The sequence below is a fragment of the Protomyctophum parallelum genome (genome assembly GCF_964188405.1).
Source record: "Protomyctophum parallelum genome assembly, chromosome: 10".
Lineage (NCBI taxonomy): Eukaryota > Metazoa > Chordata > Actinopteri > Myctophiformes > Myctophidae > Protomyctophum > Protomyctophum parallelum.
In genome coordinates this window covers 29,858,315-29,874,644 of record NC_139704.1, presented here as the reverse complement: position 1 = coordinate 29,874,644, position 16,330 = coordinate 29,858,315, and the positions used below count along the sequence as shown (strand labels likewise).

Sequence of the window (16,330 nt, the reverse complement as noted above, 5' to 3'; positions counted from 1 at the left end):
TCCAGGTCTGGTGAGTCGCGGGCGTGTGCACGAAACGAGCACGTGCGCAACCAATTCACGGGACCGCGCTCGCGTAAATACGCTTGCGTTGTCGCACCGCGACTGCTCCCCAGTGCTCCGTGTGAAAACGCAGGTCTCATTGAAAATGAACTACAGTCGCGTTATATCGCTTCATGTTTGAAAGGCTGACCTGAGATCAGATTACAAAAATGTCTATTTCATCCTGACAGTTTCATTATTAAAACATCACACAAGCTCTTTTCACTTTTTCATCAATCTGTCTTTATAGGTTAATGTACAGGTTTCCTCAGCCATGGCTTACCTGTTTCTGTTGGGTACCACATATCTCTTATGCATGTTTGGCAGCTTCCTCTTTTGCTTCATTCTGGGTTCCTCCGGTTCCTCCGAAGGCAATAGGGTAGTCCTTATCACCAATCACAAACTTGCAACCTCTAATATCACAAAATTATTATTTAGTGCCCTTGTAAATGTTGACTTATAAGGGACACCTTTTTGCAAAATAAATAAATAAATGTTAATGACGTTTAAAAGATTTAGAACACTTTCCTGGGGGTGTTTATGTGTATTCTAGATTGTAGCAGTAAGCCCAGTGTGTCTCTGATGTCATGGACACTGGGCTCACTTACTTCCTGGACTACATGTTGTCTCAGTAAGACAGCCCTCCCACTATCCACAAGGAGGAGCAGTGCACCAAAGCATTATGGAAATTGTAGTCCAGGAAGTAAGTGAGCCCAGTGTCCATGACATCAGAGACACTGCTACAATCTAAAATATCTAAAACCACCTATTGCACACATAAAGACCCGCAGGAAAGTGTTCTAAATCTTCTAAACGTCATTAACATATGTTTTAGCAAAAAGGGTGAAGTGTCCCTTTAATACATATTATAGAATAGCATTACTATGCATAGTAGAGACAGTGTGTTCACTACTTGCCTTACAGGGTTGATTCGTAACTTCTCGCGTCTAGCATAGTCACTGAGCCAACGTGTGTAGTTAACTGGTGCAGACTGAGTCACATGTGTTACTGATATTCCCGACTGACACTGCAAAGAAAACAACGTAGTAATAATACATGAACAGTTAACTAAGCTTATTATGTGTGGTGCAAAGTACAGACAGAGCCTCATTTCCTCAGCTATGGCACCACTGACCTCTTTGGATTTATTGCCACATATCTCATTATATGCAAGCTTGGCAGCTTTCTCCTTCGCTTCATCTTTTGTTCCTGTGTTGTATTGCTCTGTTATGTGCAGTTCTGTGGAAAGGAGTTTCCAGACAAAAGTCTTTAAAACTCCATTTAAAGCATTAGCACTGCAGAATAGAGTATAATCAAGGTTTATTTTTTCTTTTGCATTACTCATACAGGTAAGGGCTGACAAAACACAACATAATGACACGAATATAAAAAATTGAGTGGTGCAACTCCCCCCCTCCTCTCCTCTCTCTCTCATTAGCAGGCAACAGTGTAGCACTAGTGTGCGTGTGCGCGTGCATGTCGAGTGAACTGAAGTCAGTTTGAAATTTCGACCAGGGGAGGCGCTAAAGCTTTTCAACTTCCTTGATAAACATGGAAGCGACTGACAAAATACGGGACGTAAAGGCTCGGTTCAAATCTCTAGTTGTATTTTCTTGGGCGTTGTTATGGTTGAATTAGTGTAAACCCTTCACGTCTCCTTCACGTTTGGATTAATCGTGGCATCAGGGTAAGAAACTTACATAGCGGAAACTTGCGCCGTTTCTGAAACGCGGTGGGAGGGGCCCAGTGTGTGACCTCATCTCGGAGCTACAGAATGAGCGTAGGGAGAGGGAACATATGGGGCTAGGGCTATCCTGATTCCTGGTTGATCAGAGCCATCTTTTGACAGGAGGCTCAGATGTCTCTCACTTTGTAATTCTCCATTTATTTAGCTATGCATTTTATTAGTACTACAGTGCCTGTCACAGTTGGGGGTCTTTGACTTTCCCCCGACACACACACACACACACACACACACACACACATTTGAGAATTACTGCTTTCCAACAAAAAAGCAGTTCCCAGCCCACTGTTTCCATATTGGACATCCTCACGACCTCACCTCAACATATTATAAACTGCATCTGTCTAGGCTACTGTAGCTGGTCATGTGAAGCAGTACTGAAGCAATATTTGGGAACAGACAGACAAGAGAGAGAACCTTTACAGTTTACACCATAGTGAATCATTATTTATTTTCAAATTACAATTATTTTCAGTGCAAAGCAAATGCTGAACATTTGATGCTGAACACGATTATTATAACTAAAGCTAGCAAAATAAACTAGAATAAAAACACTACATTAGTGCATCCTGTGGATGCAGAGGTCGTTGTTTTATTGCGTCCCTTAACTATAAACTGCATTTTAGTGTTTCCCAAAGTGGGGTAAGGGGACCCCCAGGGGTACTTGAGGGAGTACCAGGGGGGACCCAGCTAAATGATAGTTTGGAACCAAATGGCCCCTTATGGGTCTGTAACTCAGAGAGTATACAAATGGACCCGGAGTTAAATTAGCATTGATTTTACAATATAAATTGGGGGTACCAGAGATAGAAATGCCATTAAATGGGGATCCGTAGACTAATGCATGTCAAACTGGGGGTCCTTGAAATTAAACAGGTTGAGAATAACCGCTAGAGCTGTCAAAAATCTTCTCTTATGGCGGTCCCTGGCATATATTTTTCAAATGGGGGTCCGCAGGCTCATTAGTGTCAATTTGGGGGTCCTTGACGTGAAAAGGTTTTGGGAACCACACCATCTATTCTACTCATACAGTCTTATTGTCTTGGTGCACATCTCTGTCTGCAAGTGCCAAAGCACACTTTTCCAGCTCTTTCTTCACTTGACTCGCTTCTGGTCGGTCTTCAGGCTTCTCACACAGCATTGACCTGATTAGTCGTTCCTGCAACACATCAACAATAACAAAATTGCAAATGAATGAACGCCTCTATGTACATGTACTGATGTACATATTAATTAGACTAATAGGGCCCTATTTTCGCCATGCTATACCCCTTATCCCTAAACTTCTTTGCCCCCCCTTTTTTTAATTGTTCAACTAACCGATCTACATCGACACATTCTGAGCTTGTAGATTGGCTATTTGAACTATCACGTTTTTCAAAATAGTAAATAAGGCTAAGATGTTTAGGGATAAGGGGTATAGCTCTGGCGTAAATAGGGCCCTAAATCTAAATGGCTGCACAGTCATATATTTAAAATGTACATACCTCACCAGGAAACTTATTTTGGAAATCATCTGGAAACTCCAAACTTCTGACCTTCCTCCAAATCTATAATTAATTCAGTCATATGAGTATGGCACTAATGGCAGTATTGTATAGTCAGACAAAACATGTACAATGTAACAATCAAAGTTATTTAACTAATAGGTATTACAGTCTTACACAGTGTAAAACTGTCAAACAAAACAAAAAGGTTTTGGTTCTTTTTTATGCACTATACTGCGTGCTGATTTTTCGTATGGAGTTACTTAAGAGGATGCTCTTTCTTGGCACATTCTTGCCAAGTTTAAGTGCATTTTTTGCCGTTTGCCAACTTCCAGTGTAAGAGATCAAACATGTTGGCTGAATTTGAACATGTCTGTGATTCATCAAAGCCGTCAAAATGGAGAACAGTGCCCAGGGAGGGTTGGGTAGATTTAAAATAACTTATAGTTGGGTGTCAATAAATGCCATTCATGTTAAACATGTTGAGACGTCATGTTTTTGCAGTATTGTATTGGTCCTTCAAGGGAGGGTGGTGCAGAGTCTTTGTCAAAGTCAAAACATAAAACTAATACTATCAAAACTAAATAGAAATGGGTGATCAAAAACGAAACTAAAATGGCCAAGAACTCATGATACTAAACTGAAATGAAAAGTTAAACTGTAAAGAGAAGAAATAGATCCGGAAATGGGGAGGATACATAATGCATATTGCTGTCAGAGATCCCATTGTGGTGTGAGCGCAACATCACTTTCTCTTTTATTTTCCTTGAATACAGTGTAAATTAATATTACCCAGGTTCAATGGCATTGTCTTAATTTCTTTTTATTTTATTGTATGGTATTGTATTGTATTGTCTGTATTGTATTATCTTTTCTGTAAAGATTTCGTTGTGTAATGTATTTATTATTTTCTTGTCTAGTTTTGTTTCATTTGTTCTATTCTAAGTACATTCTCAGTTATTCCCTTGTGACTAAACTGAAAAAGCAATACAATTTTGAATCATAAAAAAAGAGAAGAAATAGAAACTGAGACTCTCTCTCTCGCACGCACGCGCACACACATTAACAAATAAATGATACGATTAATAGTGGTTAATTTACCATATTATCATAAAAAGACTCACCGCTGCTCTCTCTGAATAAGAATAGATCTTCTGGAGGAGTTCAAAATATATCAGGCCCAAAGCGAATATATCCACTTTTCTGTCGTAAGTGCTCTCGAGTCTCTATCATAGAAGAACAACATGATAATGAAAGCAACAGAAGAGTTAACATGGCAGAGATTGTAGGACCAAGTGCTTTGCAAAAAACATATTAGTACGGATCTTACTTGTTCAGGTGCCATGTAAGACCTAGTTCCTGTGCTTTTTGTCCTCTCCAGAAGGTTTTCGTCACTGTCGTTATCCTCATCTGTGACCAACCCAAAATCACCAATCTTCACCTCTCCATCATGTCCAAACATGATGTTGGCAGGCTAAATGAACACAGTCAACACAAATACTGTACATATAAAATATAACCACCACTGATATGAGGCAAAGAAAAATTAAGATCTGAGTTCTGAGTTCACCGTCACCTTCAGATCCCTGTGGATGAGTTTCTTAGAGTGGATGTATTCTACCCCGCTAACTGTTTGTTGTTTAATAGGAAGACTTTCTTCAAGCCTCCTGGGGTCTCGTCGAGTCAAGTTCCTCTCATCTATCCACACCTTAAGTGTTTTCTTATCACATAACTCCATCTGAATGTATAGGAACCGGGTCTGTGAATCGGTGCTAGACCTTCAGTAGTGACGTAAAAAAAACAAAAATAGATAATAAATGTATACAATTGATCAGGGGATTTTCATTCTTATATATAACAACATGAAAGAGCCTTACTGTGAAGTGCTGTAACTGTCAGTAGAGTCATACATGTAGCTTGTGTTTTCAGTCCAAGCCGTGCTGTATCTCACTATGTTAGGATGCTGAAGATGGGCCAATGCACCCACCTCTCTTCTGGCTTTTCTGATGGCAAAGAATTCAATTATGTAATTAATTTGAAACCTTCAATTCAACCGTATCAGTAACTTAAGCCCAATACACACCGTCTGCGAACGCAGCGCGTCAAAACAGCCGCCTCCGTTATTTTCAATGAACCTATCCCACACCGGCGGCGTCCGACGCTCACGCCACTGTTCTATTTTCCATCTGCGTCGCTGCGCACCCGGTGGGCCGGTGTGTGTTGGGCTTAACACATACGCTTACTTAACATGTTAACTTGGAAATCAGTTCTTGCCGGCAAGCAACACCTTCATACTACAAAGTATGAATTAGGCTTTATAAACTGTATACACAACATACTTACTCTTTATAGCGCACAATCTTTACAGCGTAAAATCTCTCCTCAAGCTTTTGTCTAGCCTTATAAACACGGCCAAAGCCGCCTTTTCCAAGACTCTCAATTGAATCAAACTCTGATAAGAATCTATTGAGATAAACACAAATAGTAGAACATGGTAAAAATATAGATTATAAAGCGGTATCAATGATAAACATAGAAACACACATAACGTGCAACATGATAAATCGTGGTTTCATATTTGCCATACCTTGATTCTGCTGATGATTGGTTAGAAGTACCTCCAGGACTATGTTCTGTATTCTTTACATTTAAATTGTCAATCACACCAGCCTAAGGATAAAATAAGACGAATAATGCATATCATGTAAATGTTTGACCTTTGAATATAAATCCTTGAATATTTAGTTCAGTGGGCCACTGGGCCTACCTCTTTGGTCTTGTTTGGTATCCCATGGAAATTTGCTGCAAGTCTAGTGAAACAAGTGGATGGATCAATTGCAGACATTATGGAAAATGTACAGTATTATAGGCTTGGGGTGTTCCGAAACCTGCTTACCTTATTTTGGGCTTAACGTCAGGAATTTCTGGCTGAACAGTGGGAAAAGAAATACAGTAGATGACAATGAGTCAATGAGAATAAAGTTAAAGACATGTAGCATTTTCTTACAAATATATTCCAGCACTCTTAAATCAGCAGTGAGATATATACTGCAGCTAGTAACAGGTGTTTGTCTCTATTTGGTTAATGCCCTTCCAGTACTTGGAAAGCAGTTAGCAAGCGAGTGAACAGGGAAATATTAAAATACTAGAAACACAATTTCAAGAACTTTTACTGGGTGCCTGCAGCTCGCCAAGTCTGTGCAGCATTTGAGCCACGGACCACCAATTGATGACACTGTGAATTTCACCCGATTGAATACATTTCAAGTAGTGCTCATACTGTACGTTCTAAGAATATTTGGCTAGGCCAGGCGGTGGCGTAACCGTCTGGGCACCCGACTGGTAATCCAGTCGCAGTGTGCCGCGGGTTCGACTCCCGAGCCCGACACGGCCTTTACTGCATGTCATCCCCCCATCTCTCTCCCGTTTCCTGTCAGCCTACTGTCTGTCCCTTCAGAAACCAATAAAAGGCGTAAGCTGCGAAAAAATATCTTTAAAAAAAAAGATATATATATTTGGCTAGTTGTACTTTATTTTGTTATTTGGATTTAAAAGGACTTTGCTAATTCACATTTAGAAGAAAATATGAAAATATGCAATTTCCTCCACGGGCCTAGAACTTCCCAATTCAGAAGTAATTAAGCTGTGGAGAGGATGTGGTACACTTTGAAATGTAAAGCCTGCATGGCAACTGCAAGACAACAGCACCACACCTTAAATCTCTATACAGGTTGTTACATCATTGAATGCTACCAATATCTGAATAAAATGCTACAACGCAATAACATTCTGGGTTATTTCCATAGCACGTTTTATGAAGATATAATGAATATGATTAAATGTGCATCAGACAACCAACAAATGTATTACAAAGGATTTATTATTTATAAACCAGCAGTACTAACTATACAGTTTAGGTCCTGGTAGGATAGAAAAACAGCGGTATAAAAGGTCCTGGTAGGATAGGCAGTATTAGGCACCCTCCCTGGAGATGTGCTCTTGAGCAAGGCACTGCACATGCCATTGCTCATTTAGTTTCACATCAACCCAAGATCCTCGGAGAGGAATGGGTCGGTTTCTCGTAGAATGAATATCAGTTTTAAACTTGCAGGGGTTCCTTTGCTCCTCACTGTGTCTATGACAAGACGTGCCTTTTCATGGATCACTTTCTTCGCACAGGCTTCATCATACTCTTCTTTGATTATCACCCCCTTCTCAAACAGTTTGTCTAGGATCTGGTTGAGAATGGGATGTGAAATGCTGTTGATGAACCTGCTGCGCACAGACAGCAGTTTGTCTGTCGCTGCATGACTTGGTGTGTGCTGAACATGTTGAAAGGTTGAAAGATTTACATAACCTTCCCATGCACATTTGGAGGGGTTACTGCTGCTTAGAAGCAGCCTAACGTGGCTTAAACGTCGCTCTAAATAAATGACAAATGTTGGGACGTAATTGTGATAGGAACATTCGTCAACTTCAAATACGGCTCTAACTGGTTCATTCAATTATAATCATCTGCAGGTGAAGTGGAGAGTGTATATTCTTGATTTGGGACTAGTTTACAGGGAGGCTTTTCAATGTAAATCTCTTCTCCAACTAGCTCCCTCCTTTTGTTCTTCACTTCATCCAGCACGACGTTCCGAGGCAGCAGCAACACTTTCAGAGTTGAACTGGGATGATCATCATCAATCGGTGGTTTATAAAACACTGGCACCAATACCTGGACAGGACTGGGTCCATACAGCATCTCCATGATGATACCAAATAAAGACAACCCAGTTACATCTATGATAACATGAGTTTCTGTGATCACAGTGGGTTTGATCAGCTCAAAGCCATCATCATCCACCACATGGACAACAGACAAGGACTTGCCTCCACCCGTGGAGAGGATCTCAAAGTGTGGAATGTGTAGCTGACACACAGACCCCTGAGAAGCTTTGATGTCAAACAGTGGTCCCGCAGGCTTCTTACTCAGCTGGGATAGAAGCCCCCGGCCCCAGGGGGACTGTCTTGTAAGTCACCTCTCCATCTTTCTCCATCTTAAACCCCAGGCCGGTCACGTTGCATCGGAACAGTCCTGCGTGGGTGCAGTGGAACCTGTAGCTTTCCTTGTTTTCCACAACAATGATATCAGGTGTGAATGTCTGCGTTTTGTCCAGTAGTGTAACATCATTTACACTATGGGAGCGTTTTGCACTGAAACTTGTCTTGTTCTCTAAACATGTGATTTGGATCATTGAAGGTAAGCTGTGAGAACGAGGCAGAGAGGCGGATTCTTCCATCCTCAAACCACTGAAGGACAAACTTAGATCAGTTTCATCTTGGAGCTCCAGAGAGCACAGCGATTCTGTAACACAATGTTCTTCCATCTCAACATGCATAGGAATAGTTCCCTATACAGAGAGAATCAAGGACATTAATTAAACAAATATTAAACCAAGACCTTTCCACAACGCCAGCTCTTAAAAATTGAACATCCTTGCCAACTGACTGCTGGGTGATTCCTGACTCTTTGCCGAGTTCTCAGATTCTGTCCGAACCCGACCCTACCCAACCCAACGTTTTCGGGTTGGGCCTAGATTAAAATATATGCTGATGATTGGTCAGCCGAGGCCGAGCCTCGGGTTCCGTGACTCGGACAGCAGACAATTTGTTCTGAGAATTTCGGTACAGTCTTCACAGTGACTTCTCACTCTGACCCGGTCTCTCTCTGGGCGTGCGACACTGAGTCGAGATTATTGCTCAGACCACACACACTTTGAACTGCGATAGCGGGCAAACCGTGCAATGTATTCGAATTCCGTCTGAAACACGACAAAGTTGATGGCCTCGTGTGCTGTTTGGCGTTTAAATCGTGTTTCCACGTAACAGTATGCCAGAGCAATGTGGCTCCAAAGTAACGTGTCGTTTTCTGTTTTTACCCGCGTTTCCCCATTGACTTTGAACGGGGATTTTTCGCGTAGTTTATTGCAAATTACGTCGGCACAGTAACGCGAATCGGAAAGAAAAGCACAAGCACACCATTCCCGGACGAGCCGCACGTTTTGATGTATATATTGCAAGGCTTTGGTAAACCATAGAGGTCAAAGTTTCGCGTATTGTTGACGATTATTAAGTATGTGTTTCAGATTTCAACCTGTGTTTCTGCCATTGCATGGCAGGCACCCAGAATGAATGTGCACTACAGAACATAGATTTGAATGTTTATACAAATTACAAAAAAATGCAAATTGCATACTGGAAGTAACAAACTAACCTTGGGAGGATCAGCAGAATCTGTGAATATTATTGAGTCACTTCCGGTTCTTGCCGGGCTTTGTGATAATCCTGAGTCACTTCCGGTTGTTACCATGCTTTGTGATATTACTGAGTCACTTCCGGTTGTTGCCGTGCTTTGTGACATCACTGAGTCACTTCCGGTTGGTGGCGTGCTTTGTGACATCACTGAGTCACTTCCGGATGGTGAATCTTCAGACATTGCCGACTTGAGGTTGTGTTGAAAGACACAACAAAATAAGTACGTGGTTGTCAACATTTTATAACGTGCTCCATAAAAAAGATTTTCTTTTTAATATTAACAGATTGCTGTTTGTCTTCAGAATGCATTTACAGCACCACATAACTCTCTGAATAATGCACTGACTTGTTTGTAGAACTATGCTAAACAAAGTCTATTTAATCAGCCAGTGTAATTTCTTTCATTTTCAACAGCTGATAAAACAAAATCTATCCACGATTAACATAATCTCCATTCCTAATACAAGACAAGACAAACTATTGAGCTGTCTTCGGAGGTACTGACATTTCCTCAGCCATCACTTACCTTTTTGGTTTGATTACCACATAGCTCATTATATACAAGCTGGGCAGCGTCCTCCTTTGCTTCCTTTTTTGTTCTTCCATGGGCAATAGGGTATTCCTTATCATCAACCACGAACTTACAGCATCTAATATCACAAAATGGTTATTTCGCAAATTAGCACCCTTGTAATGGGGACTTAACAAATAGTATACAATACAGTGGCATTAGTATGCAGCAGCGACTTACTGTGATATTGAATTATTTGGTCCCACTCTGGTTGACTCCTCAGCCTTTATTGTGACCCTGTTGCGTTGACTGTATTCATTGAGCCAACATATGAAGTTGGGTTGTTTGATATCCGTTTGATTAACTGGTGCAGGTTGAGTTACAACATCTGACAATATCTGATCAGATATTCCCATCTGTGAAGAAAATAACAGTACAGTAAACCGTCCCAAATTTTTGAACATATTAATTAATTGACAAAAGAAAACCGACAAAGTTGCAAGAGAATCTCACAGAGTAAGCAGGATCCGTTTGCTCCATGCTGTTCAGGGCATGTTTCGCTGCATTTTGTTTGGCTTCCTTCTTATTCTTTCCCACACCGTCGGGATAGGGTTGACCATTGATCACAACTCTTAGGGTGAATCTGTGGAGTATTTTTGCAATATTTAGCCAAGCAACATGACTCAAAATAATTATAAAATCACACCTGTGTGAAGTGAGCGGTGCAACTGTGTGTGGGGTCCCCGGGGGCAACCCCCAGGGGGCTTTCCCGCGTCCGAAACGGTCGAGAAATGACAGAGTTACCGTGTTGCAGCTTTCCGTGCTCATCTGTGCTAGGACGCGTAGACATACATACATGCATACATACTGTACATACATAACATACATACATACATACATAGGGACACAGGGGACCCCCGGAACATCCAGACCCGCAGGAACATGGGCAGGTGGCCGGCCCGGTTCTGTCGAGCCTTCCCGTGTCCGAAACGGTCTAGAAATTATGTTGCAACTTTCCGTGCTCATTCCGTGCTGGGACGCGTAGACATACATAGGGACACACATAGCTGCGTAATGGCGCGGAGGCTCAATAATAAATGTCATACTTCAGCCTAGTGTGATGGACTGGTTGAAGGAGAGAGGGTTGACATAACAAGCAAGTTTAGTTGCCCCAGACAGTAGAGTGCCTTACTGCCTTGCTCAAGGGTACTTCAGGGAGGATCAGTGCACCAGTTGCATGGGACATTTTGGGAATGCATTAGAAAGATGCTGCAGTGCACCATACACAACTGGTGTTGTGTGTTTAGTTTAAACATGTGTATGTGTTTAGTATTAAACACATTAGGTTAGGCAGCATTTGTATAGTTAAGTTTTGGGTTATGGCGGTAGCCTACTAGGTAGAGTTGTGTTTTCAGAGCAAAACAACAAAACAGTGTGAGGCCAGGGTCTCTTGCCATCACGCACAGATTCTACAGGCCAGTTTCATTGGTCGACGTCACCCCAGTGAATGAATTTCAGTATTGCTCAGTCAAGCCCCCCCCCCCCCCCCCCAGTCAGATTACTCAGTCAAAGTCCAATTTACCATATGGATATAGTACACGGTGACGGCACGCATTTAGAGTCTCGTAGATGTATTCATCGATTCTGAGATCGTAGATTGAAAATGTCAGAATTTATACTACGAGTCTAAATCAAAAAATTTGGTCTACACCATGCTTATAACCCGGTAGTATAAAACGTCACTATAGACCACAGTTTGACTTTGAATCGTCCACTCACAGTTAACAGTCTTTGTATTGAGTTTGTGCTTGAAATCAATGAAATGTACTGTAATTCTGCAAACTGTTAATACATATTTCAATCAATCAATCAATCAAAAATAATGTTAATAAAACTTACGTTTTAATATGATCAGGACCAACAGATCCAACCTCCTCGTATCGGAGTTGCAAGTTGGTTTTCTGTGCATATTCGTTTAGTTTAGCAACGTAATTCGATAATTCCATAACAGAATCAGGTAACACTGAATAATAAAGCTATAAGAAATGTTCAAATGACGTGACAACTGTCTTTTCGCTTTCTATTCCGAGTTTCTGTGTCTTCATTCAGTCCGTGCTTCCAGAATCCAGGCTGCTTTCCATTCAGTGTTCTTCAGTTTCGATTTCCTTGACAGAACGTCATCATCATGCATATAATCAACCTACAGGGGGCGCACAACTATCATAATATACGTCTATGATTGGTAGCTTGACCTTGTCTGCTTAGCTTTTGATATTAAAAAACAGAACCCCACCCAATATTTAAATTACATCATATAAGGACATCCTCACATCAACAGACCTGTTGTCGATGCTTATTAGCAAATTAACAAGCAATTCCGACAGCAAATTCTGATCTAGTCTTTTGAATAACACCATTTAGTTTGTCTCATTTTAGTCATCTGAAATTGTTTAGTCTTAAATAGAGTAAATATCAGTCAACAAAATAGTAACAGATGTAGTAGGCTATAGGTCAGACAGTGACTCCAGACCAGAGATCCATGGTACAACTAGAGAAATAGTAACAATTCTATTTCACAAATGAAACTGGAAGACTTCACATACAATGAAAGTGCATATCTACTAAATCATATCAAACTAGTGCAGGATACTAATTGTAACATTATTAAGCATGATCTTTACAGAAATGCAGCTGACCACATGTGGAACCTGTTGCATTGACTATATTCATTGAGCAATGTGACGTTGGTTGAGTAATACACATTTGAATAACTGGTGAGGTTTGAGTTACTACGTACATCTGACAGTCAGATACCACTTAAACACTCTGTAACCTGATTTGGCTCTATACTTGGACACTTTTTTCCCTGTCTACATCAAAACTGTTTGCCAGAAATAGTCGATCGACAAGCTCACAATGCTGCACAATGCGGTGCATTGTGAGCTTCTAATATGCTATTTTTGGCTGTTACCCCCAGAATATGGATGCTGGGGTTCAAGAAGTTAAGTTATTGTGACTTGTTAAACCCATAGACAGTTAAATTGTTTAAAACACAAAGTACAGTAAATAAAAAGTTACAATTAAGGGTAGAAAGGTTTAAACCTTTAATGAAAACATGTATGGAACATCTACTCGACTCAGTAAAAATGGTAGCCTATAATAAAAGATCTTGAAATTATAAATACAATGTATACAAAATTCAACTTGTAATAGTAAAGACAATAACATTTTTTTGTAAAACAGTCTTGCTTAGACTGTACACAGAGCAGTGGATCCCAAACTGGGGGATCCACTCAACAGTAAACAAACGAACATGCGTATATATGTATGTACTGTATACACTACAGGGTATCTGCACATTTCTAAAGTTACAATTTAATGGCTTTTAAAGACCTTTTTAATACCAAATTGTCAACTTACATAAGAAAGAGGCAAACGTTGTGAAAATAGCCGATCTACAAGTAGTTCAGTTATTTTCCTGGCTGGAAGGAGCCAATAGGTCGAAGCATCTCACAGGAATCTTGTCTCGTCTATGATTATTATAAATAATGTGCCAAACAGTCAAAGATGACATTTTCACTGAAAGTGGATCTCATTAGTTTATTCATGGTCAGCAGCTGTGTCCCCAGGACAGTTAGAGCACTGATCATCTGCATCTGTAAAAAGCAGACATTCAACATCAGTAGTGTGGACACAGCCTAAATCAATAATAAAAATGAAAAATAAATATGCAGCATTTGATTATCCCTCTCACCATTATAAGTGATCCCACACCATATGCAGTAAAAATGGACTCCTCTTAGATATGATGTCAATATTTGCAGCTTGTCCAAGGACTGAAAAACAAAATAAATGGTCAAATCTATGCATAATGCAGAATATCCCTACTGAATGTTTGATTCTCAGTGAATTGGCTTTCTCGTATACAGTACTATGCCATGCTGACTGAATACACAAGGATTGATCTTTGTTTTTAAATATTTGTTCAACTGCTTTTTTTTTTACACTGTCTGTAAGGTCCTACTGGTATTGTGCATTGTGCCAATGTGCCATGTCAGAAAGTATTGTTACCAATACTATATAATACTATGTAGGTAGGTGTCATTTGTCCCCAAGACTGCTAAACAAGCCTAAATGAACAATGAAATTTTCTGTGGTTTTACAGCCTTGTATGCTGTCCGAGTTCTTTTAAAACTTTTGAAATCTTTTAAGATAGCTTTAGTATTTGTTATTTATTTGCTGTTTTGTTTATGTGTATTGTGGAGCAACCCCAACCTAGGTTTTTCACAATGCATGTTACATGATCTGTGTGACAATAAACATCTTGAATCTTCTTTGCACCAATGTCATTAAAATAATGCAATCCACATTGAATTAAACACTTACATTTAATTCCTCGGTCTCCTCCTGTTCCTCATCATCCTCCTCAGTTTCATTCTCATCTTCATCTTCCTTTTCTTCATTGTCGTCTTCTTTTGGCCAATACCAGTCTTCTCTAGGAATAGTGATGCTCTGAAATTAAATGAGAATTTAGACATTGTTAACTGTACACAAAGTAAAGACTCACATTATGTTGACACAATACTGGTATAACTGTATAAAGCCATTTAGCCATTGTTTGTTTCAACCTTCTGGCTGTCAAGCTGCTCACAGGCTCGCTGGCTCTTTCTGAGATCGCTGTCAATCATTCGGTCTTCTCTCTGTGTCCTTACCCTCACCCTAGGATGGCAAATGTACGTGTTTATGCACTAATTGAATAATACAATATAATACAAATGAGTAAAAAATATATGTAGTGAGTGACACAGAACTCAACTGTACACGTTACCTAAAATCTTCCAAAGACTTTGTCTCATTCTGTTGTTTGGCCCGTACTTTCTGACGATAATGTTGAAGTTCCTCCTCTGCTTTTCTCTTTTTTAGCTGTTCCATTCCAATGCCACCCCTGTCTGAGTAATACACGCAAGAGTGACAGACAATTGTATTATAAACAAAACCACTTACTTGGATTTATCCACCAATGCTGAACAGTTGAACTGAAAATGTATTCTTACCAGTTTTGATATTAAGCGTAATTGGTTCAACTCTCCCCACACCTGGAAAAAGTACAAATTAATATGCAAATACACATAAAGGATACCGGTTCTTATGGTTATATATACCCAGCAAAATGATAATTTGGAACCAAATGGACCCTTTTGGGTCTGTAACTCAGAGTGTACAAATGGAACCAAATGGACCCTAACAGGTCCATTTGTATGCTCTCAGAGTTAAATTAGCATTGATTTTACAATATAAATTGGGGGTCCCAGAGATAGAATTGCTATTAAATGGGGGTCCGTAGAGTACTAATGCATGTCAAACTGGGGGAAATTAAACAGGTTGAGAATCACTGCTAGAGCCGTAGAAATCTTCTCTTATGGGGGTCCCTGGCACATATTTTCAAATGGGGGTCCACGGGGCTATTTAGTGTCAATGTGGGGGTCCTTCACATGGAAAAGTTTGAGAACCAGTGATATAAACGGAGGCAACTTGCCCTGCTTTCCAAGGCCCTGTCCCGCTTTATAGCCCATCTTCTGCAGAAGGGCAAATCCCTTGTTCTCGTTGCCGATAGAGCTGTGCATCCCTGCTTCTCTGCTCTCCCTCTCCTGCTCTTTATACGTCTTCTGACGGTTCTTAATATTCTTCTCTTCTTTCTGTACCTCTCTTTTCATGGCTTCTTTGACACGCGGTACCATTGTTACACCAGGCTTAACATCTTGTCTAATAAAAAAGAAAGAAGAATAAATAGTATTAAAAAGAAATACTTAAAAAGAATACATAAATAATACACAGGTAATAACACCTATGGGAAAGTTTAGGCGTTGCATATTACAATTCTAGATTTCACGACGGTAGAAAAAATCACTATAGTGGGTTTGACTGGACTGAAACATTTAAAAAAAACCTAAGTTACGATAGAACGTCAGACACTCACATTTTATTGAGAAACGCATCGGACATATAGTCCTCTTCGTCGTCAGACATCTCGTCCGTTAATGATCAAATGATTGCAGAAATAGTAAAACGAACAGGTTTGTTTATTGATACTCTACTTTGGGTGTTACTCTATGTTTGGGTCCTTCATTAATACATTCCGACTCGCTCCGAGCTGTGGAACGAGTGCATACAGTTCCTGCGGTTTTTAAACATCACAGATTCACCACGTGGATGTTTATGAACTGAACAGGGCCAAAACGAAAGAAATGA

At 40.2% G+C, this 16,330-nt stretch overlaps 2 protein-coding genes across 2 annotated transcripts; both read right to left on the bottom strand.

Annotated features, from left to right (window-relative positions):
• Positions 1-1,376: 1,376 nt before the first annotated feature.
• Positions 1,377-9,667, bottom strand: LOC310865779 (interferon-induced, double-stranded RNA-activated protein kinase-like; the record flags this gene model as incomplete). Its single annotated transcript, XM_083774988.1, has 11 exons — positions 9,530-9,667; positions 6,167-6,198; positions 6,038-6,080; positions 5,858-5,940; positions 5,614-5,733; positions 5,148-5,273; positions 4,847-5,048; positions 4,601-4,744; positions 4,395-4,496; positions 2,863-2,942; positions 1,377-1,395 (listed from the first exon to the last, which is right to left on the bottom strand). Exons 1-11 carry the CDS (start codon positions 9,623-9,625, stop codon positions 1,377-1,379), a joined length of 1,047 nt encoding a protein of 348 aa, XP_083631114.1. The 5' UTR covers positions 9,626-9,667.
• Positions 9,668-13,168: 3,501 nt separating this feature from the next.
• Positions 13,169-16,193, bottom strand: gpatch11 (G patch domain containing 11). Its single transcript, XM_083774349.1, has 8 exons — positions 16,059-16,193; positions 15,618-15,844; positions 15,136-15,177; positions 14,910-15,030; positions 14,710-14,800; positions 14,468-14,593; positions 13,836-13,917; positions 13,169-13,737 (listed from the first exon to the last, which is right to left on the bottom strand). Exons 1-8 carry the CDS (start codon positions 16,106-16,108, stop codon positions 13,682-13,684), a joined length of 795 nt encoding a protein of 264 aa, XP_083630475.1. The 5' UTR covers positions 16,109-16,193; the 3' UTR covers positions 13,169-13,681.
• Positions 16,194-16,330: the final 137 nt, after the last annotated feature.